This window comes from Ischnura elegans, chromosome 9, assembly GCF_921293095.1.
Source record: "Ischnura elegans chromosome 9, ioIscEleg1.1, whole genome shotgun sequence".
In the NCBI taxonomy this organism is placed as follows: domain Eukaryota; kingdom Metazoa; phylum Arthropoda; class Insecta; order Odonata; family Coenagrionidae; genus Ischnura; species Ischnura elegans.
Window position 1 is genome coordinate 114967294 of NC_060254.1, and position 24225 is coordinate 114991518.

Here is a 24225-nt window from a genome sequence, read left to right on the forward strand (position 1 = left end):
AAATTCTCTCACCATTTCCATGACAATCAAACCCTACTCAAAACATTTCTTATTGAAAACGAAATTCAAAAGTGAATTTTTGCTAAGTGCATAACTAAGAAAACTAGACAATAGGGAAATTGCATACTTTTTATAAACAGTATCCTGATATACTACAGTATACACTTAGTACCGCAATATACTTTTTCCGCTTTAAATTCAGTTTATACACTAGAAAATGACTCCCAAAAGTCTCCCGAGTTTCGCGGGCTAAAAATTACCGCCCCCACCAATTTTACGCTGTGACGTCATAGTTCAGTACGAAGTCGCAGATCCAAGCCCAGCAACGTAGTAGAGGCCGGTTTGAAAGAGCCACGTTGTGAGTTAGGGAGGAAATGGCTGGAAAAAGGAAATACTATAAATGGTGCATTGTTCCGATGTGCAAAAACACTTCTATTTCTACACCAGAAAAAATTTTCGTCAGTGTTCCGAAGGAGGAAAAAAGAAGAGAAGCCTGGATGCATGCCGTTCGTCGGGATGAGCGTCATGGAAAAATAAGCAATAAATCGGTTTGCTATGTGTGCCAAGATCACTTTAATGTAAGTGCCATTTCTATATTTCATTGAATGAATAACTAGTACACCCCGCCTTGAGAATTTAAACTTCTTGATATTTGTTATATTGTTATATTACTTCTTGATATTGATTTTGTTTCTCGATGGGTACGATGTGCTATGATATTAATGATATTTGTTCAAAATCAGTTGGAGGAAGACATGGAAACTTTAATGATGTATAAAACCATGGGAGGAAACCTGAAAATGAAGAGCGCAGTAGTTCCCCATATTTTCGACTGCCAGCCAAGAAGACCAGCGTTTTCTCCTAAACCTAGGGCAGCTGCTGTGAAAATAGCGAGGAGACGTATTTTAAAGGAGGCTGTAGATTGTAAAAGTATTGGTAAGTGAAATCCACACTATTTACAGGTGGACACTAAAAATAAATCGTAAAATTACTAGAATTTATATGACATTGTTGCTTGCTTTTCAGATAAAGTTGAATCACAAGAGGAATGTTCCGCGGCTCTTTATCTTGGAACTGTGGAGGAAGAAGCAGAAGTTGGTGGATCAGGAAATGTTGACAAAGGTTGTCAAGCTAGGCCAGTAGGCTATCGAAGTGTAGGAGTGATGTGTACTACAGGGGGGATGGGATGTTCGAGGGGAATAGGAACCCAAACAAGCACAAAGGCTATGTGCAGTGTTGCTCTTTCCCCAATTAAAATCAAGGAGAAATTGTATGTGGATGATATTTTCACCACGGACTCGAGTGATAGTGAAGGGGAAGGCTATGAGTCTTCGAATTCCGATACGGAATTCCTGAGCGACGTCGACGATCGCAGTGACGATGATGAGATCTTCGCACGAGCTCGTCGGGAGAGTACGAGAAATCTCGTGCGAAAAGCCCCAAAAAGGTATATAGGGCTCAACCCGGACAATATGCACATTGTTAATTTACTTCAGGAGGGCCTTAACTACACAGGAAAGTTATTGACGCCTGAAGACGTGGTGTTCATTGTACTGATAAAAGTGCGATTGAATGATTCGTTCGGTAGGATAGGGAGTGACTTCGGGGTTTCCGAGTCGCAAGCGTGCAGATTGTTTGGAAAATTTGTGAATGTTATTGCTAAACAATTAAAGCAATTAATAGTCTGGCCTTCCTCAGAATCCATTATTAAAGAGCTTCCTGTTGCCTTCCAGGCAAGATATTTTAAAGTTGAGAGTATTATCGATTGCTTTGAGGTGGAGATTGAGAAGCCTGGTGACAGTGTTCACCAAGCTTTAACTTGGTCGGATTACAAAAAATGTAATACCATAAAGTATTTGGTATCAATAACTCCAGATGGGTTGATAAATTTTATCTCTAGTGGTTATGGAGGACGAGCTTCTGATGTAGAAATTGTAAAAAAATGTAATTTTCTTGATAAATTGAGGCCTGGGGTATGTGTAATGGCTGATAGAGGCTTTAAGCACTTGCAGCAACATTTGCTGGCAAAGGGATGTAACCTCGTCAGGCCTCCTAGTGTCTCTGATGGTGAGGGTTTGAGTAAAGAGGATGCTAGGGAAACTAAGAAGATTGCAAGCTTACGAATTCATGTGGAGCGGTTAATCCGCAGATTCAGAGAATTTAAAATGATTGCTCCGCATGCTTGCATAGACATTTCTACTGTGAAATACCTTGATGATTGTGTTTATGTAGCTGGTGGCCTTATAAACCTCCAGGGTCCATTGATATTATAGCATGTTTTCTTCAGAGGTAACAAAACATGAAATGATAACCCTAATGCCAGCATACCTTGATTTCAAGTCTCGTTGTCAACCTTTTCTCTGCCCTCATTGAATTACCTTCTTCAACTTAGCCTAATTCCCATTACTCTTCATTCCATCTATGCAGCCTGTCCCACGAGGTCGTTGAAAGAGCCTGTCCTCTCCCTTCCCAGCTAACCTTTCCCTGTTCCTGTATCAAATTTCTAACATCCTTCCTTCAAACCTAAATTTTGAGAGCCTGCAGCCAGTGGCGTAGCCAGGGGGGGGTCCAGACCTTGCCTCCTCTGCATTCCAGCTTCTCCCCCATAAAGCTTGACCCTATTCTCCCCCACACCCACATCTCAAACACCTACTGCATATTCTCACACTACCAGCTGAACTAAGGCCTATTAATTATGTAAACGGTTACGAAAATGAAGGTAGGTAAATGCTTACATTCTGCTATTAAATTCTATAATTCAGAAGATACTTTGATGAAGCATTGATGTTTTATTTCACACAGTCCCATTGGGAATGTATTGAAAAATGTTTCAATGAAAGAAATACATATTTTAACTCATGCTATACTACATTTTGGTGTTGCATTCAATATTATGACAGTGTATAAATGTTAGGTTACATAAACAGTACATTATTCATAACTACATATATTTCATATTATAAACATACATTTTGCATTTTAAACTATTAGATGTAAAAGAAAATAAGTACAATTATTATGAAATTACTTCAAATTTTGGAAATATAGCTTCCTCCCAAAATATCAATGAAGCATAAATTAAACCATCAATTAAACCCTGATCAAAATTGACCTCGTGCATTGATATTTCGTGAGTGTTCTCAAAATCTGGAGAGGCAACACAAAAAACCCCTCTTTTCAACCCACTCAATTTCATTTGTAATTGCAATTGCCCCATGAACTTAGGGGCAATCACACCAGAGTCTGATACATAGCTTTTAAAAGTTTTGGAGCTAGATGGACTCTTCACCTCAACTACAGCATGGTCCATCAAGCCATCTGGAGAAGCACCAAGTATTGGAAAGGTAGGGGACAGTAATAAGCCAACTCTAGCCACTCTTACCTTCAACCTCCTCTCTACTTCTCTAATGACTTCTGGCTCCAACCTTACTCCACGCTTCATAGCATCGGAAGCAAAAACTGATCCCCCAAGCAGAGTTTCTACTAGAGAACCATTCATTGTTTTGCAATTTGCAACATCATATATTTTAGAAGCAGTTATACGACTGTACCGAAGTTTTTCCCAAAGGGAACATTTAGATTGTGATACTGTAAGAGTAGCTGCTTTAGAGCAAGCATCCTCAGTCATTACGCAGTTGCAAAAATCAATGAAATCAGAGAATTTTCCACCTCCATCAGCAAAAAACTTATGTCTGAGAAGGTGGAGGGAAAGATTGTCAACATCATCTGTGCAATTAAAATGTTTCATCAGTATACTATTCGGACATAACTTCTCCCTTTCTGCCAGAACAGCATTTAAAAAGGTGGTTTCTGATGCAGCATCTACTGATGCTGGTGCATCCCTTTTAGATCCTATCTCTTTGGCAGTGATGCACCTTTCCCCATCAACTACACTTGATAGCCGAGATTTCCGCCAATAACACACTGTTGAGGTAGGAGCAGGTTCTTCACTTCTTCTATGAAGCCACATCAACACTGCCACAACATGTTTGCAGCCACCTTTAAAGAAAATATAATTCCCATAAAATTCCAATAATAATACATTCATGATAAATGAAGAGCAAACTTAGCGCATGTCCACAGTAATTTTATTTGGTGCGACGCGTTTCAGCGACCTTACTTCACTATCATTAGGTACAAAATGCCATATTTTTATATAATCATGCAAATGGGAGGGGTATATTTATGAGTCGGCGGAAGTGGGAGAGGGGTTTGGGGGTAAAGGAAGGGGGTGGGGAGGTGGTTGGGATACGTAAGGATTTGGGGTTCGGTTGAAGGTTTGAGAGGGGGGAGGGCTAACAGTGGGGAATGACTCAGGAACTCAATGTCATGACAGCATGGTAAAATTTAACTGAAATTGATCACAGTAAAATAAATATATGCCCTCACCTTTAGCAGCCTTGCAGTCAAGGCATTTAGCATTGTTAATGATGCTAATTTCCTCGTCCACTTCCACCACCACGATATAGCATTTGCTTCGTACTTTATGTTCTGGAGTCACTCTGGCTCGCACGAAACATATATTTCCACATCTTTTCACCTGCACATAGCCCACTGCCGAGTCACCATATGACACTCTACCGGACCTGCCGAAAGAATAAGCATCTCACGTAGAGAACACTCGCTTTCGCCAATACGAGTTAATTACACGTAAAGCACACATTGCTATGAACTAGAAAAAATTTCAGAAACACTTCAGCTTATCCAATATTACCTTTCCATTTTTCCGCAACGACTTTCGGCGCCGACGAAGTCATCAGTTTCCCTGAAATACTTTGCCGTCATGATTGAATCAATCACAGAAAGGTTGCCAGAATCAGCCTTAGAAAAACCATATTCCATCATTTTAATTAAGTTATCTGCGGTTTTCAGTTGAGGGAAAAATCAAATAATAGCCCTCAGCTAACACGAAGTCCAATAAATTACAGTGAGTCCTCGTTCTGCGTCACCCCGTTTAACGTCATTTCGCGATAACGTCACGAAAATTTTGAGATCGTCATTCGTTTATCGCACCTTCGCTTCGCGATAACGTTAAGTCTTTTAAATTTCGCGCGAGGAAAAACGCGAAGCGGCGGGCGTTGCAGGTTGTTCGTTTTGCGGGCGGTCATACAGTCAGTCAAAACTAATTGTAAAACCTGTAAAACGGTGTGTTTATTGTTAATTGCGATTACGGTTTCTGCAAATTTTCTGCAAAATGAATTCTTAGGTAGGTGCGTAAGGTTTTACTTGACATAATGGTTTTCAGGAACCTAAAAAGTGATTTCAAGGAATTTTTCCGTGTAGAACTCGGAGTTTTTGTCGTCACTTTTTTCGCCGTGTTAACAATAATTTTGGTTCCTTTAATTGCGACGATGTTTCAGCGATGATGATGCCCAGGTGACGCTCGCCCGGGCGACCACCATAGCGAATTCCCATTGTAAAAAATGCCCCAGATATGATACGCTAAATTGTTTTCGCGTATAGAAGCCGATATTCACTTTTAACATTGTTTCTTAAGGGATTTATGTTTCGATTAACGTCATTTCGTTTATCGTCACATTTTTCAGGAACGGTGAGTGACGTTAAACGAGGACTCACTGTACTGGAACTAAGAAATGACTCACAACCAAGCCGTCGCTTGTGTCCAAATGCCTATGCTGCTTCCTTCGCTTCCTCGTACTGAACTATGACGTCAAGCCAATCAGCGGGCGTTTTCGAGTCCCACTCGGATTTGAAAATTCTCTTGAACTTTAATGAATTAAATATCGCTAACTGCATCAAAAAGTAATAAAACCTTTTCACCGTGAAACGCAAACATGTATTTCTACATGATTTTGGAGCTAACAACTGTTTCTGAATTGTATGCAAGTTCCCTATTGTTTGTGTAAGATTGGAGGGGTGAGATCCCTAATTAGAATTTCACGTTGTCTCTCATAGGGGAGGCGAGAGGTCATGAGGCGTCAAAAATCGTTTTATGCAGTATTTTAATAGCATTCTATCAGAAATATTTTGAGAAATTATCTGGAGCTCGATGCAGGGATAAGTGACGCCTTTCTAAAAATTTTTGAGCTTAAATAGAATTAGTGGACTGAAATTCGAGTGTTGCGATGTTGCCCCGTAACACAACGCATCGGAAAATCGAGGGGCTCTCTAAGGCCTTTCTTCGTCACTCATGCCGGCTAAGATTGTACTGCCTGGGATCCCGCTCGTATGTTTTTAGTCCACGAAAGAATTTTTGTCGCCGATAAAATAGCTCGAAATGTAGTGTCCATTCAACTCGCACTATACGGCGCAAACCAAAGGACTTCTCGCAGTTCGTAGCTTCCTCATCCCACTTCTCTTCCACCCCAACCACCCCCAACTCCTCTTACCGCGTCTTTTTTCAAATGCAGTGCCAACATCCGAAAGTTTGCCATGCGAATTTGACGTGGTTCGAGCTGGGTCCTAGGAGTGGCGCGGCTGAGCTTCCCACATTTACTTTTGGAGTTGACTGTACAATATTCATGTTTTTAATCTTATGAATTAAATATTGTTTTCTCGGATGTGTTCACGTGCTTTTTATAATATTATCATGCCACCTGGGAGTTTCTGCGGGTGTGACATCAATTCGATCATTAAATAAAATTGTCTGATGTAACCTTTTACTACTGAGCGTATCTAAAGAAATAGTACTATAAGTGGAATTTACATCGATCATGCATCGTTGATAGTATGTTAATTGGCGGTCAATGGTTGCTTGATATGTATGAAATAATTCAAAATAGAATATTACGGTGTAAATTTATCATTGAATCACTTGAACAGTTTTGAATAGAATCATGGAAGACTTCTTCCATGATTGCACTTTTAAGGCGGAAGTTAATTACGTGTAAATCAGCTGCTACTAAATCAATAATTGTTTTAAACTTCTTTGGCGAAGGTTAAGGTGCGATATATCTCGATGGTAACATGAGCTATGTTATTAAATGTGATTGATCCGATATGTAAATGATAGGTGAAATGTTCTTGGGATTTTTAGGATATTTAGCGTCTATTAATTAGTCTAAAATATTTATCGATAATATGTTAATTACTTAATTCAATGGGAAAGCACCAAGTCCTTCATATATGCTCGACCAGTAAACAATGCAGCAGCATATGATATTTAGATGCATTGGTTGTAGTTTTCTACCTTAATTTGCATTAAGAAAATGATCATGATTACTTTTTCGGTTAATTTATTAACATTAGGTACCCTTTATTGCTATAATTAGGAAATCTTAAGGTAATTGTTTTCTTACTTAAGTTATAGTTTTGTCATGAGATGACATTTACGTTGTTATTATATTTGCAGGAAGAAAAATGTCCGAGTAGGGCGCGCAAACGAACGGCAATTGAAGCTGCTCCTTGATTATATGTCAACCCACAGCAGCTTTGCTGCTGGAAGGTTTACTGGACCTCTCGGGTTTGAAAAAACTCAGCGCCAGTGGCAGACCCTCTCAGCGATGCTGAATGCGCTGGGGAGTTTAAAGAAGTTGAGCAGTGGAAAAAGGTTAGTAATGCAAAGATATTAAAGATAACTTTTTTTTAAATAATTTACCTCTTAGACTAATTAGACAATGTCATAAGCAGACTTGGTGAGACCTAAAAAGAAATGTTAGAGCAAAAGCCGCAAGAGTCAATGCTGCCTGTCGAGAGACAGGCAACAAGCCTGTGGCAGAGATGCTAACAGAGATGGAGGAGAAGTGCCTCGCAGTCGTGGGCACAGAATCAGCAGTTGGCTTGCCAATTCCTGAGTTCTGTGAGAGTATTCCAGTGAGTATCAAATTATATATTATTAAGCTAAGTTACATGATGAAAGCAGTAATATGTAAACATGCTATAGTCTTACTAATGCTCTCTTTCCTCCTGACCCTCCCCATTATTTCCTTTTTCACAGACTGCCTCTACATCTGCTGCTTCAACTTCAGCCCCATCCACCGCAGCCAATTTCTCTAGTTCATTTGCTGAGGAGTGGGAGACAACCAGGGTGGGTACGAAAGCAGTGTGAAACATTGCATATATATGTAAAATATTGCAGGCATGGAAATCAAGTAATGTATCGGTATTGCCTATTCTTAGAGGTGTTTTCTTCTCTCTTATTTCAGGAGCAAGATGATGAGGAGACTCCATCAAATCCCCCAGAAGCACTGCAGCATGTAACTATAATTTTTCATGTTCCCATAGATATCACATTAATACACTTTTTGTTCTCATATGCTTAGGCTTAGCTCTAATTTCTTTTTAATTAGATGGAAATAATAGTGGAAGATTTATTCCCGAAGGAGGATATGGGGAGTGGCAAACGTGAGTGGCATTTCATTTCTTATTTTATTATTTGCATTTAAAAAATTGGGACTGACTGTGACATATATTCAAGAATGTATACATTTAATCAATTCTTGCTTTTGTCAATTGAATGAGACAGCACTGCTTGGTAATTGTAAAATAAGAGGTCAAAAATGGGGTAAAATAGTAAATTAAAATTTTATCTCCTCAGAAAAGAATGAAGGCGACCTTCACAGGGTTACAGCGATGATTTTGGACCACATGAAGGCATTTGAGGTAATGAGCCATTAACCTGTTCAATCAATCGAATTCTATTTCCTCAAATATGACACTCATAGATAATCATACTTTTTTTCCACTATACTTTGCCTCAGAAAAAGAAAGAGAGTCTAATGGTTCGGAAAGTTAATGCCCTGGAGCTCATTGCCCAATCCTTAGCACGCCAGGCAGTTGCTGCGGAGAGGCTGCAGCAGCTGAAAGCAAGCAAGTGAGACAGCATGAATTTCCTTATTTAATAATATATATCATTTCTTTGTTTTTAGTTGTATTTATTTGTTTACTTCCATATCAAAGTTAGTATATTTGAAAGGGTTCTGATATATATGTATTTACATGTTAGCATTTTTTTTAATTAAAGATATATTTTTTTCTCTTGACTTCATGTCACTTCATTGGCAATTAAATTTTGCTGAAGATAATGTTTTTGTGGCCACCAAGGTGAGTATAAAATTTAGTTCATTTCTTTAATGCAAAGTCAAATTTTTCCAGCTGTAAATATTAATCACAGATTTATCCTAAGACATTGTTAGGAGATAAGAGGTCATATAAATGGTTTAACTGCTACTGTTATAGTATCTTATGAGGTGGAGAACATCTAGCATGGGTTGCAGGCAATAAGTAGATATAAATAATTTAGTTTTTGGATTATGGAGCATTACATGTGGATTAACATGATCATAATTGTGGTGCAACATCCTTTGAGATATGTTCTTTAATATCAGCAATTTAAATAAGAAACTGCTGTCAGAGGTAAGGTAAAAAGCACATAAATAATGAAAGTTTCCTTGATGGCAAGAAAAAAACTAAAATCTAAGGCACGTTGACAAATTAAAAGGATTTCACATTATTGTAAGAACTAAACATTATGGTTGACTTTTTGTAGATGAGAAGCATTCATTTGTCAGCAATTCAAAATGTGAAGAATTGCTGGATCACCAATCTTCTGGCGTTTTCCCCAGCAAACTCATCCTCATTCACGATTGGTTGTCTTTCCTCTATGAATTCCATATCTTGATCCTCATGCGGAGGTAATTCTTGTCTGTGAGTTATCATAAGGTTATGAAGGACAGCACAAGAGATAATGATTCTCGCAGCCGCTTCTGGGGTGTAATGGAGCACTCTCTCCCTGTGTAAGCATCGCCACGTATTTTTTAATACCCCGAACAAACGCTCCACAAAGTTCCGTTTTTGTCAGTGGCAGGTGGTGTACCGTTCTTCAGGGGAGTTAGGGGCAGCCTGCCTAATGGAGGTCAATAAATATGGCTGCAAGGCATAGGTACCCTGAATCACCTGAAATGAAAATTTATTTGTTTGTCCATTGTATTTTCAAGGTGATATTAATCTAGAGCTAAACATGAGTTAATGTAACTAATGCATTGGTAAGATTTAATATTCTCACCCAACAACCACGTATTTCTTATCCCTCCATCATACATCGCCTGCATTATTTCCCGGGTTGTGCTGGTATTCCATATGAATTGATCATGTACAGATCCCGGAAATCTTGCTGACAGGGACAAGATTCTCAGGTCATGGTCACATATCTGTTGATTACAAATCACCATTATTAAAAACAGCAGTCATCATTGATCCATGGGTCAACAGGAAATATATTTGGCAGACAATTATGAAGGTATGGAACTTAATGCCTGTACATTAAGGGAATGGGAGCGATAGTGATGATTGTAATAGGCCTCTTCTCTTGCTGATGGTTTCACTATTCTAATGTGCGTACAATCTATGCACCCAATGACACCTGGAAATCCTCGAGCCTCCATGAATCTGAAATATATTTTGTTAAAATAATTAATTAACCTAAGTATTGAAGAGAACCATGTAATACAGTGAAGGATAGTGGTAATAGAGCCACCCTAGAGGATAAAGTCAATGCCTCCAAATGCAATTGTTTCAATTAGTGTAATTATTTCGTGTTATACACACCACCAAGAGGAAAATCACTAACCTGTTCTTAATGGCCTGCCGCTCTTCAAATGTTCTGGGAAATATAAATGATGTAGGCGCGAGGATTTCAGTGATTGCTTCGCTTACTTTCCTGATGCAGTTACTCACGGATGCCTGTCCCATTGAAAGGTGGAAATCCTGAGCGGCACATCGTTGGTAAGAGCCAGTGGCAAAGAATCTCATTGCTGTCAGTACCTAACATATATTTTCCGAAAATTGTGATCAGTCAAATTCTATCAGAATTCAAATTTCCTCTGCTTGAAAGTGAAGCTTATAGGTTATTACCTGCACATGAACAGGTAAGCCACTGGACCGTCTTCTTAACAGCCGTGGACTGATTCCCACAATTAGCTCCTGTGCTATCTCCCGGGACACTCTGAAGAGGCGTTTAAAATGCCGCTCTTCCAACTCAAATGGATTATGGGCGACCCGGATCCTTCGTCGCTCTAAGCGTAATCTATTTCTCTCCCGTCTCCGTTGCCATTCGTGGAGCAGAAGAGGCAAAAAGTAAATCCCGTCCATTCTACTCTTTAAAATTAAACCATTAGTAGGCGAGACGGCGGAAGGGAACGAAATGCATTTATTCGCTTACGGAAATACTATCATTAGAGAATCCAAAAAGAAACTGAGAATTTGCTGAAGCGGTACTTACTGTCCAATTTGCTGCGTGAAAATAAAGCTGCACAATCGAATACACTGCCTCTTCGAATTCACCACCATGCGCATATAACAATTGAACAACGTGGATAACTAATTAAGTCAAGACAGCACTCCAGTAAAAATAATTATGAATTTTATTGGTTTTTGTTCGATTATAGGGCATTATTAAATTAAATAAACAATAATTTTTGGCAAATAATTGCATTTATTGTTCGATTTTATTTCGGCATATGCTTGTCACCATCGGTTTCGAGCGTGATAGGCCGATGACGCTCGCAGCGTGATAAAAAGTGCGATCACGGTTTCATAATCGCTGCTATCACCTTCCGTCGTGGGAATCGCGTTGCCCCTGGCAACGACATCGCTCTCACCCTTCTCACGGTTACATAATAAGGGCGCTGGTGGTTTGCTGGTCTTTTGCATCTCCACTACTGACGTGAATAACCAACCAATAGCTATATGCATATGATTTGGATGGGATGGCTGTCGCCAATTAAATCATCCGTGCCAATATATGCATTCTCCCCACTATCTCAGTGATTGCCATCCCATCTACAGAGGACCAACTTCATCCCCTCCACGCCCCCTTCGGGACATCACCTCTCCGCTGCTCCCACCCTCCACATCCTCCTGTTACCATATCACCTCCGACTGACGCTTCCCTTCCTGGGGGGGGTGTTTCAGAGTCTCGTAGGATTGGCGGCGTCGGAAACGGATTCATTCCGAGTCTATCGGGAACCTATCCTACGCTCGTCTTCCGTGCGTTTCACACATACTGTCGGGAAACGAGAATACGTCATAATTTTCAAGTAACAAGTGAGCAGCGAAAATAACTTCCCGCAAGATTTGATACTTGACAAGGGAGGCGAAAGGTTTGTACGGGCAAAAATAAGTGCTAATTGATACATTGTCACATAATTGACGTTGTTGCCGGGTAAAATTATCTTAGAATTGTTCGCCTGTAGTTTTTTTTAACGCAATACCCTGTCGTTTTGAGCAAATTACGGGAATGAAGGAAAATTTTGAACGAGTTTGTTATTTCATTCTCGTGAGAGCATAGTTGATTGTTCTTGAGAACGAAACTACAGGTAGTTGCGAAATTAGGTAAACTACAGGTAGGCCTTTCCATCCCTCTCTCGCCGTGTGGCTTCACACCCTGAGGCTTATGGTTCGACCATTAGCATTGAAAGAGACAAACCACTTGGTTATCCGCAGGTATCCCCATTCAGATGCCCCAGTGTAAGTGACAAAATGAATTTCAAGAGATTTATTATCAGCACTTTATTCAAACCGCAGGGCGAAGGTGTGCTAATGGGAGTAGTGGGTGACTTCTGTAAGGGGTTAGTAGAACGGAATAAATTTAAAAGGTTTGCAGGTCGTCTGAATGTGACAGTAGGGGGTTTGGCGAAAAGATTGGCCGTCGACTTATTGTTTTTAAGAATAGGGAAGAGGTCTTTAAGGATAGATTGCAGGGATTGTATTCCAGGAAAGTAAGTGGTGCAGAGGGAAAGGTCTCGTATATATATATATATATATATATATATATATATATATATATATATATACAATGTTTTGGAAAATATGATATGCACGTGGCACGTAATATAAATAGTTCAAGTTAATAACGATAAACACAGAGACACAAAAAAGAAACACTCACATTGAAAAAATAAACTCGTCGAAGCTATCGAAGCACTTCAGGCTTCTTCGTCAGCTGAAGTATGAATGGTGAGGAAAGGAGAGGGTTGGAAGAGGGAGAAGAGGGGTAAGGGGAGAGGTGTATGGGGAGGGGGAGTTAGGAATAGGGGTTAGGATGATACGTTCAGACCTGGAAGGCTATTGGCTTGAAAGTGCCAAATGCAAGCCAATTCGAGGGTGTGGAGGTTGAGGGCGGAGTCGGTGGGAGGGAGGGAGGCAATTGCCTCCCTCCCTCCCACCGACTCCGCCCTCAACCTCCACACCCTCGAATTGGCTTGCATTTGGCACTTTCAAGCCAATAGCCTTCCAGGTCTGAACGTATCATCCTAACCCCTATTCCTAACTCCCCCTCCCCATACACCTCTCCCCTTACCCCTCTTCTCCCTCTTCCAACCCTCTCCTTTCCTCACCATTCATACTTCAGCTGACGAAGAAGCCTGAAGTGCTTCGATAGCTTCGACGAGTTTATTTTTTCAATGTGAGTGTTTCTTTTTTGTGTCTCTGTGTTTATCGTTATTAACTTGAACTATTTATATATATATATATATATATATATATATATATATATATATATATTAATTACCCAACTACCCATCTCTAAGGTTTTGGGCTGAGGATAAGGTTTCAAGGTTAGAAGCGAGCGAAAGAATAATGATTTTAGGTTGTGCCCTGAATTTTCGCGCGTAGGTCAGCTCTCACGAAAGCACTAAAATCGAGTGTCACTTCCGCATATTTTGTGGCTTGATACATTTTTTAAATTAGTACACGTTTTCTCTATTCGTCCAAAAAAGTTACCCACTTTGCTAATTCATCAGTGCTATATGAATATATTTTGCCGACCAGCTGTTATAAGGTGGTTTCCTATTATTTTCTCATTGTCTATATTGAAAGATTATTACTCCTGGAGTCCACATTTCACGCTTTTAGATTTTCAAAAGACGATATCTATTTTTCGCGATAAAATGGAAAGTGATAATTTTTAAGCGAGAGAAAACGCAATGGCTAAGTGTGAATGCTGGGAAAAGCTCGTGAGACGTCAGTCTGGTTCCCGCTGCCGCATTGTGAGTGACCTTGGGGAAAGTATGTGTGCGCCGCGGCGATGCAGGCTGCTAGCAGGTAGCGCTTGGCTTAAATAAAGATTATCATTACCCTATCAAACGAAGGAAACTTTCCGAGCTTAGGTAATTTTAATGGGTGATTATTAAGAGATGTTTCCCTGAGCTCTGTGCCTCATGCATGCATTTGTAATCTCAGTCGGTGTAAAACTCCTATCTTCTCGTAAAAAAATAGGTCCCTGTGACGTCACGTGGAGTGGCATCGCGTTATCACCAATTTGGCCTTTTTTAAACGCAATCGCAATCAATGCATTTCGATTTCTTTGACAAAGGAAACTACCCTCTTGTATCTCTCTAGGCATCTCCTGTGCTCTCTCTTGCCGAGCCTCCTTTCTCTGTGACTTCTCACTCCGAGAATATTGGTTCGGTCTAGAGCGTTAGAAGTGACAAACCTCTGTCTTCCCATTGGGTTCGCCTAAAGTCAACGTTACATACAGTACACAGGCAGTGTGTTTCGAGTGATAGGGGCTAAAGTTGGCTGGCGAGCAGATGCGACGCAGGAATATTTCAAAATTTAGGTCATCTAACCCCGTTCTGCTCAGCGCCACCCTCTTTCGGCATTTACAACTCACTCTACTATCCATCCCTGCGATATTGGCAAAGTTTCCAGGCGACGAGCGCATTGACGTCATGGCGAAATTAGCAGTGCCCGAACGCAACTTCCTTAATTTTTTTAGGAGTAAAATATTACTCCGGGTGTTTTTTTTATCACAAGTAATTATTGAAATTTTATCACATTTTTTTGTTAGCAATGCATGTATCAGATATTTTGTGGCAGCAAAATTGATGAAAATGTAATTTGCCTATTACGTATGTCTTTTGTTAAACAGTGCTGGGACGGAGTTCTTGCTCGTTTCGGCACCTTGACACCACTGCTGGTGAATGACGATACCAGATCAACAAGCGATTTTCCATGAAATGTTTTGCCTTGAATCAATTCTCTAGAGATCATATAAAGTGGATGGCATTGAATATCTTGCTCTCTTTTTCAATGCTCTATTTTCTATTGCGAATTGATTTTTAAAAGTAGAGTATCCAAATGTGTTGCGATGAGTTGCTTACATGTTCATGTGTCAGTACCATGTTTCTTAAGTGCAGGACTAAAGGGAGGAAGGTGGAATTGATTTCCATTCGAAAATTATGCCGGTACCATATGGCGAAGGAAACTATTTGAGATCACATAGAAAATGTTGATATAATTTTAGGTGACTCAGTAACATTACTAGTGTGAACTGGGTTCTATCTAAAAATATGTAAAAAGTGTTTTCGTGAGACAGCTAACTGGATATTTATCATTTCCTCGCATTGACCCAACCTATATTACAAGTTTTGAGAAAACGAACGTTAGCTCTTGCTATATTTTATTCAAAACAAGCTTAAAAAATGGGTTTTAACATTACCTTGTCTTTGATTTTTCTCCAAAATTCTAGTTTGAAACACTGAAACTCACTCACTCAAAACAACTGAAACTCACTCAAAAGTGTGGTATGAGGGTATGTTGCTAATTTAAGCAATCAGTGGACGTTAAAGAAAGTTTCATTTACCTTGATAACAGAGGGCAATAGTGCACATATTTTCGCTTGTTTTACCAAGTATATATTCAATCCCATCACATTGCTATCAGGAAAAAGCTAAATATTACGGGATTGTTTGTGTATTAAGAATGCATTGCGTATTTTCTGCGAAATTATTTAAGTTGACGGCGAAATGTTAGCATATTTCTTTGGAAAATTTATTGTTCGTTTTTATTATCAACTATTAAATATTTTAATTGCATTCGTCTCTCGGTTTTCATTTTTGATGTTTTGTAAAGTCTGAAATATGAGTAGCTTTCGAAAGCTTTGAAAATGGTTTCTCGTCAAAAATGAAGTCGTTTGCGAAGTTATAAAACTTCCATTCATTCAGTATTAATGACTACCTTTTTGAGGAAATGATGATAGATATGTTATTTCATTTTAATAGCAATTTTACTTTTAGCTGCGGAGTCAAATGTCCTCTTTTTTTCAAGCCTGACAAAATGTGTGAAAACAAATTGAGTACGATGCATTTATGTTGCTCGTAAAACGAAACGACCGACAAGGGGATATTATAGAGAGAAGAATGGAGTCTTGGGTACACTTGGGGGGGTGGAAGCAGTCGCCAGGAGGGAGAGGGGGGGGATAGTGCGCGTTTGGGAGACTTGAGGGTGGTGGGGAAGGAACGAGGGCGATTTCTGAAGAACCGGGGGTCGAAGAAATGCTGAAATATGGGGTTGATACGTTAGTGAATGGACCACAGGTTGCCGGCCTCGGTGGCGGCGGTGTAACGTCCTCGCCTGCCAAACAAGAGGTCGCGGGTTCGAGTCCCGCCTGGGTAGGTTTCCCCGGTCCAGGGCATGGTCGTTTGTGTACGTTTACTTGTTACACTTGTTGAACACCCCGGTGTAAAATGGCCAATAAGAGCTGTATCCGGTGGTTTGATGATAAAATAAAAAATAAAATAAATCTGTAAATCAACACAGGGAAGCGGAAGTCGATTTCTGTGTCTTCAGAAAATGTAATCCCTGCACGATTAACGAGGATCGAAGGAAAATGTCGCGCAGAATGCATATTGATGCTATTCTTAGACATATTTCTCTCTTTGACGACACATCCGAATAAAGTCCACTTTCCCAGTAGGGAATGAATTCCGGGAAAGTGACTCCAGATTTACTGTGAATGGCTTTTTCCCCAAGCCATTCATTCCAATGGTAAATCAAATTGCCCCTTCCTGTGGAATTATCATAACGCGCGATTCTCGAAAATTGTGTACTATCACACGAACAGTAGCAAATAATGCGTTGTGTGTCTCAATTTCGGCCGCAGCGGGAAAGGAATTCGTGGATGTATTGCTAATCAGGTTACGGATTCGATAAATTGTTATCCTTCGGTTGCGCTCTCCCTCTTCGTACTCCTTTCATCTTTCCCAATTGCGATTGTGTGATGGCATAACTGCCCCTGAGATGCGAACCGATTTCATACCATTTACTTTGAGGAAAGACGAACGATAGTGCGCAACTTGAAAGACATTCGTCCGTTGACAGGGAAGTCGACCTCGATTCGGATTTCCACTCTTTCCACCACTGCATACGTCACCAGCTGCTGCTTCTTCCTCGGGGAGAGCAGACCTTCCCCTACCATCGTTCCGACCTTGGGAACTGCGTCACATTCCTATTCCCATACGGACGGGCGACCGGCAGTTGTTTTCGTGGAACGTATGTCGGAGGGATATATTCCCAACCCTGAAATATAACTTGCAACATCGAAAAACTTCATTGAACGTATTCACTGCACGTTATATGACAACTTCCTCGACGTAGTGATTGCGTGACAGTGTTGAAAGTGTACTGTTACCGAGGAAACAATATCAAATGAGCGTACCCTTCAAAGTATTACTCTTGCCACACCCTCCTTCAATTAGTGGCAGTCAATTAGGTATTCGCATTACTTAAGCCTGCTATCCTCTGAAAGTATGTGTTGTTGTCATTGAAGTCGTTATCCCCAAGTGCACGTCGTAATATGGGACAGGTATTGCGTTATGCTATGAATAGAAATTACTTATTCACTTTTTACGTCGACGGAAAACAAACGAAGGAGGCCAGTGCGTCTTTTGAAAAATTCGTCCGTTGGAACTCTTTTTTTTCTTCCCAGCGTCCCCTTCGCCACTCGCTGCGTTGTGGCTCGTGGTGGGGGAACCTTCCCCCACCACCCAGGTCCGACCGTGGGAAACTGCGCCACACACAGGTTCCCACGGTGGTGGTCTCCTTAGCAACCCCCCACCCCCTATTACTTTCGCCCAGGTGGGCCCTCGCAAGACAGTGTGTGTCACAAGTAAATGTAAAAGGAAATGAACGTTAGCTATGTTTAATGTATGCCCTTCGCATTTCCACTTAGTAGTGCATTCACTTTTCCTCCAAATTATCTCCTATGGTTAAACATTACAGCATCATTAAGGTCTACAGAATGAAGATTACGTGAAAAATTAACCGTGATATTGCCCGGAAAGTAAATGTATTTGTTGACAGCTTCTCCGCACTCAACTTTCCGTTCATATGTGCACGAGTGAGGAATAGCCGTCCGTTTCAAGGATTTACAACCGTACATGGAATTTATCAAACACGAACTTTCAACGTAATCAATTTCGGGATACATTTCCCATTTCTTTACGAGTTCATGTCATTTGTCATCTGACGAATAAAACTTCAGTTTCAGTATGGAGGGAAATATTTGCATCGGACTGCATGATATACATTAGTCACACTGGATTTCCTGAAACTGTCTGCATTAATGAATGTGCGAATGAGGGATAGGAATATATCTTCCAGCAATTACGCAGAACGATCCGCCGGGAAGCTGAATAATCCGCTGGACCAAGCGTCACTTTCCAATGGCAACGAAAAGGAATGCTCGTGAGTGCTCACACTTACCTTAGCCATTTGCGCTGCTTCTTCTTTTCTTTGTATCTATGCTCATTGATTGTATTTGTCGCTCCCTATCCTCGTTCCCACGGAATGAGTCGGTGACTTCAATGAACGAATAAACCGCTGATGTGGTCCACACAAATATTTTTATTTTGCACAAATATGATTTCACCGAAACGACGATCGGTGAGGAAATGAGAGTATGTTTCGGAGGAGAAGTTCTTGATTGGAATAGACGTTGAAAGGAGACTCTAAGAAGATCCATTGACTGTTCTTTTTCCATGTAAAAATGCGATGACGTCTTCTGCTGACCTTCGGATTTGTTTGGAATATTGTTACACGTGTATCGTGACCGTTGGTTGTTTACGAAATATCGGACCATATATTCAGCGCCACCTTTTCAACAAATCTTTTTTCCCTCGTAAAAAAATAATTTTCGTGGGATATATTTTTTTACAAATTTACAGGCTACCGCTGTTTATTAATCTATTTTATTGGATAAAATTTGAAATAATCTATCATATGCGATCTTCAGTGGTTTTAAAGGTTATCATTGGTTTCAAAGAAAACGGGTTTTGAATTTTCTTGACGTCACAGCTATTTGTCATTGGCTGAGTTTCAGAAGTGCCGCTCTCTGGACTTCACTTCGCGGCAAGCTGTCTTGGAGATAAGAGGTGAGTACCTTACCTATTCTTTTGGTGATACGGTTCGTGCATCCACTATCCATTCATTTTCAATTCTCGCAAGCCGAGCATCAATCGCAAATACGATTTATTTATATTCACAAAGTAGTCGTTGTAAGAGTGACAATCGTTTTGAAAAACCAATTATTGTTACGGCTTTCGTCTTCATGTCCAACATATTATACCATGAAGGGAATACGCCCCTGTTAAAAATAGCCCAGTGTCTTCAAGAACACCTGTAATCGGGAAAAATTTTCTCGGTTTTAAATCCTCTAGTATTTTAATCAACACTGGAATTCGTGCCTAAATAATTTCTGCTCTCATGGCATTTCGGTGAAGGGCCAGGTTTCATTGCGTATTAGCTGCGTTAGATATTTAATGTGACCGTTAACTGGTTTGATACTCCTTTTTATGTGCGTATGAGGTAGATTTAGTGAGCAAGAAGGGTTACTTCTGATTAGTTACATTTCCATCTAGTCTGTCTGCATTTGCAGATTACAGGTAAACTGTGAGTAGCTTTATCACTTTTTTATCGTTTTTCAAACTACCAGCTTTCGCACGATTGTGCATTGCGGGTGACTCCCGTAAAAGTTATCACCGCGGCTAGTCCCGGTATACTTTAAATTAGCATATTATGATTTTTTATTCTCTCCTATGCTTCTATTGCTAGCGTGAAAAGATTATTGTTTTTGCAGTAAGCCTCCTTTTCCTCCACTATTTTCTGCTTATTTCTTCCTTGCTTCACCCATCGTTGTAATTCGGCTTTCTGGGTAGCAAAATTCTTTCACCGCTTCATGCTTTTCTTTCCTAGGTTAATCTTGGTCTTAGCCTCCTCTCTTTTGCTTCATACAAATATGTTGGTATGTTTTTATGACTTTCAGCTGACATTTGGCCATTGTCCATTCCAAATTTCTCAAAGTCTTCTTCATATCCTTGTCTTTCTCGGCTATGACTTCTATATTGTCAGCAAACGGCAGCATAATAGTTCCTTCTCATTGTATATTAACACACTTAAAAGCCCTCCGTTTTATTTCACTGATGGCTTTCTCTAAGTATGCATCAGAAATTACAGGGAACAGTTAAGCCCATGCCTCCTTCTCTTTTCCTATTCTTTTCTCTTTCCACCGATAGATCCAGAACTTATCACTGCTATTTGTTTTTTGTGCAATCTGTGCTCTATTCTGCGATAGTTTTTGAGCACTCCAACTTCCTTCTGAATTTTGAGCCTCGACTCCCAATCCACGTCATCAAAGGGCAAATGTCTCTAAGTCTGCAAATGATATGAAATTCGGATTTTTCTTCTCTACGAGCAGCTGAAGAGCCAAAATTGCTTCCTTTTGCCTTTGTTTTTCCTAAATCGGAATTTGTCCTCATCCAGGAGTTCTTCTTGTCTCCGTTGTGTTCCCTTGTAGATGACTGTCGTCAGCATCTTTGACGTATGTGACCTCAGGCCTGTTGCCTAACATATTTACACTCCTCTGCACTCTCTTTTTTGGGAGTAGGAATGATGTTCTTCCCGAAATCACCAGGTGAATCTCCTGTTGAGTACGTACCGCAGATAGTTTCATACAGTTAAGACCTTTCCTCCTGCAATTTTGTTTAGCTCTGCTGTAATGTCATCTATTCCTGGTGCCTTATCCTTTCGCAGGCTTCTAACTGCAGCGTCAAATTCCGATCTTAGGGTGCTCGCTCCCATGTCATCCTTTTCTACTTTACTTTCCTTTTCGATAAATTCAGGGTTGAGCTTGCATCCGTTGTAGAACTCTCCAAGTATTCCTTCAATCTCTTGGCTTTGTGTTTCTTTTTCAATCAAAATATTTCCATACTTGTCTGTTATGGTATTACACATTTCACATCATTTCTTAAATGTTTTCTCACCATTCAATTGGCCGCTTCTACTTTCCTTGTAAGAGTTTATTGAGAGTATTCTCGCAAAAGATGTGATCGCGATCGCATCTTACCAAAGATTTGATCGTTACAAGTGATTCATTTACTTCTACTCCCTTGCATCAAATCACTGGTTTTACGCGGAGTGAAAATGAAGACAAGGATAAGTAAAAAATTCGACCGGTCGAAGGGAAGGGAGGGGGGGCTGCGTCTTCGTATCTACCCAGGATTTGGGATATCTGGGATCTATTGTCTTAAGAGGGGTATCGGGTATATATGGACGCTGGAGTTTTGGCTTCCCACCTTTTAGGTCCGTGTTCAACTCCCGGTGGCGGAGAAATTCAGAGCCGGTTGGCCGATCCTAGAGAAGAGTGCTTTGTGGCGGGGGTTTCAAGTACAGCTCTGCGTCCGTCAGGGGGGGCGTTAAGCCTTTGGCACCTTTCCTAAAGAGCAGACTAATGCCAACGCTGGGCTTCTCTTTTTTCTCTTCCTACCATTTATTTAAGTGTGGGGCAAATGACTTCTTTATCTTTCGTTCGCCTCCTCAACACCCCATACCATTCCTGCGGATGGTGAGCTATCGCCAGTTACGAGATTGCAGGGTGCATGTTGGGAGAGCCTTCGCCACCGCCAAGAGAACTTCCTCGCACTCGAGATATCCGTCAATGTCGTTTCATCGCGATAACATCGCCATTTGCTCTCTTCCACTTCGCTCTCTTGTCTGACGTGTTGAATGGAGGAGTGCTGTGCTTCTTCTTCTTGCCTTCACTCTATTCCCTCCCCCCTCCACGCATGTCTCTCGGCTGCCAATATTAACGCCTCTTCCCTCCCACCCCCCACTTTCTTTCCTCCATCTATTGTGTTGGAAATCTTGTGTTGGTGCTATCGTGGAATAAACATATTCGAGAAATAACCGGTCAAGCTAATCGTAAAATGGGTTTTGTTGAAAGAATATTAGGAAAGTGCGACGACAAAGTGAGAGAAATTAGCTACTTTTCCCTCGTTAGACCACACTTGGAATACGCTGCCAGTGTTTGGGACCCTCATGAAAAAGGCTTAATAACAGAGTTAGAACGCGTGCAAAGAAGGGCTGCCAGGTATGTGCACGGAAAAAAAAGTTTAGTTAGAACTATCGAATTCTGATGAAATTTATCAAACTTTTGGGTTCATATGGCACATTGAAAAATTCAGTAATTATTACTAAACCAGTTTGATAAATTCTATCAAACTGATTTGGTAATTGTTACGAAAATGGCCACAGCAGTTCGATAAAAACAATCAAAATCGAAAGGGTAATAAAACCGACGTAGCGTGCACATGTGAAAGATTTTCAACCCAGAAAACACTATTCTAAGTGAAAATCATAAAATTAGGAGTTTGACGTAAGTTTCTGCAAAAGAAATACAAAATAAAAAGTGGAAAAATAACAAGCCTGTATGAAGCATTGAACGTGGGCCCCCCGCGTGGTAGCAACGGACTCTAACAACTAGTCTAACTCGGTTGCCATAAAAATTGATGACTCAAACGCCATAATATATTATTATTGTAAATAATCAACCTTTGCTTTGAAATGTGAATAAGGTGTGACCACAGTTTCCCTTTGTATGCTTAAGAGGAATACTTGATGCACACAATTGCATTACGTAGTTACTCCATATGAATATCTAGTGCAGATGCGCAAGAAAACTTTATTTGCAGGCTTATTACATCGATATAGAGATGGCTTTAACGTGCTGGGTGATATCCTTAGCATGGATTGGGTCTAGTGTCACGGCTTTTATCACATGTTATTAAACATGATCGCGAATAGTTATACCTCAGAAATACCTCTAATCAAAGTTTTAATGCGTCGAAATACACAAACATCTCCTTACAGCTTTAATATCTATGATAATATGCTATTCAATCAATGTCTTTGATGCACCAGCTAACGGGTAGTATTGCAATTTAAAGCAGGAAAGAACAGAAAAATGAACGTAAACAAAATTAAAACGTTATCGCCATCACAAATAATGAAAACAAAATCATTTCTACCCACCTATCTTTTATGTAAAGCCTGTTTAAGAATCTTACAACTGCAAATGTGTATTGGTATAAACATAAGAGGAACGATAGACCGTTCGATAGATTACGAAACACTTGGTAAATTCTATCAAACCAAATTTGCATAGAAATGTAGAGTTTGATAATTTTTACCAAACAAGCAATCACCTTTGTAAAATTAATCATAACTTCGATAAAAGTTATCAAACTCATAATCGTATTGAATTAATTCGGTTATTTTTACGAAACTCTTCCGTACAATTGACCAAATTATGAAATACCAAAATGTTTGATGAAATATATCAAGAGCTCACGCTAGCGTTTGGTAAAATAAATCAAGTGCTTAATAATTTGTATCAAAGTTTAAGTATATTTAACAAAAATACTTCCTATCACACCAGTTCGATAGTTTTAATCAAATCTTTTTTTTCAGTGTGAAAGGTCGTTACGATAGTCTTGTTAGTGTAACTGGCCTCTTATATAAACTCGGATGGGAATCTCTGTCGGACCGTAGATTGAAAAATAGACTAAACCTTTTAGATAAATTCAAGAGCAATATCTTTTCTGACGAAGTTTACCACCTCCGTAATTCTTCTCACTCTGAAGTAATGTCTGCCCTATCATTGGTCCCACTATCCTCCCGTAGGAATTTCCGTAATATTTCCTTCATTTACAATGCCTTAAATGGCAAGTTCCGATCCTCAGATATGATGCCTTTCTTTTCACTCCACATTCCCACCCGCGCCGTCCGTAATAACCACCTACTACGCCAACCTAAATTCCGTCTTTCTCTCTCTCAGAGATCACTTTTTTACAGACTCCCTACCTCTTTCAATGCCATTTCGAATACTCACCCTTCCCTGGATCTTTCAATGCCCATCAGGTCATCCAAGAGGCAGCTTCGAAAAGCCATCTACTGAATCCATTTTTTTCTTTTTGATATCCTTTGTATAGTTTTTTTTTTTATAGTTTACATTTGTTAAAGCTGCAGATTTTATGTTTTGTATTCAATTTAAAGGCCATTTTGGCTGTGTTTGAATAATTTAATAAAAAAATAATAAAAAAATAAAAATATCTTACGGACGCCAACATACTACGGAAGATCAGATCATGTAGATAAAATAAGAGAGATAGACTGTAGAACGGTCAGATTCCGAATGTCATTTTTTCCACG

At 40.0% G+C, this 24225-nt stretch overlaps 2 protein-coding genes and 1 long non-coding RNA gene across 3 annotated transcripts; 2 read left to right on the forward strand and 1 right to left on the reverse strand.

Moving 5' to 3' along the window:
- The first annotated feature begins 204 nt into the window (after positions 1–204).
- On the forward strand, positions 205–2273 carry LOC124165053. Its single transcript, XM_046542290.1, has 3 exons — positions 205–578; positions 744–936; positions 1027–2273. The coding sequence occupies exons 1-3, from the start codon at positions 375–377 to the stop codon at positions 2271–2273; spliced, it is 1644 nt and encodes a 547-aa protein (XP_046398246.1). The 5' UTR covers positions 205–374.
- Positions 2274–2503: 230 nt separating this feature from the next.
- Positions 2504–4845, reverse strand: LOC124165054. Its single transcript, XM_046542291.1, has 4 exons — positions 4715–4845; positions 4390–4586; positions 3213–3999; positions 2504–2618 (listed from the first exon to the last, which is right to left on the reverse strand). Exons 1-4 carry the CDS (start codon positions 4843–4845, stop codon positions 2504–2506), a joined length of 1230 nt encoding a protein of 409 aa, XP_046398247.1.
- Positions 4846–7359: 2514 nt separating this feature from the next.
- Positions 7360–7947, forward strand: LOC124166006. The gene is made up of 3 exons (XR_006866376.1): positions 7360–7510; positions 7591–7773; positions 7898–7947. It is a non-coding gene; the product is annotated as an uncharacterized LOC124166006 (long non-coding RNA).
- The last annotated feature ends 16278 nt before the right edge of the window (positions 7948–24225 follow it).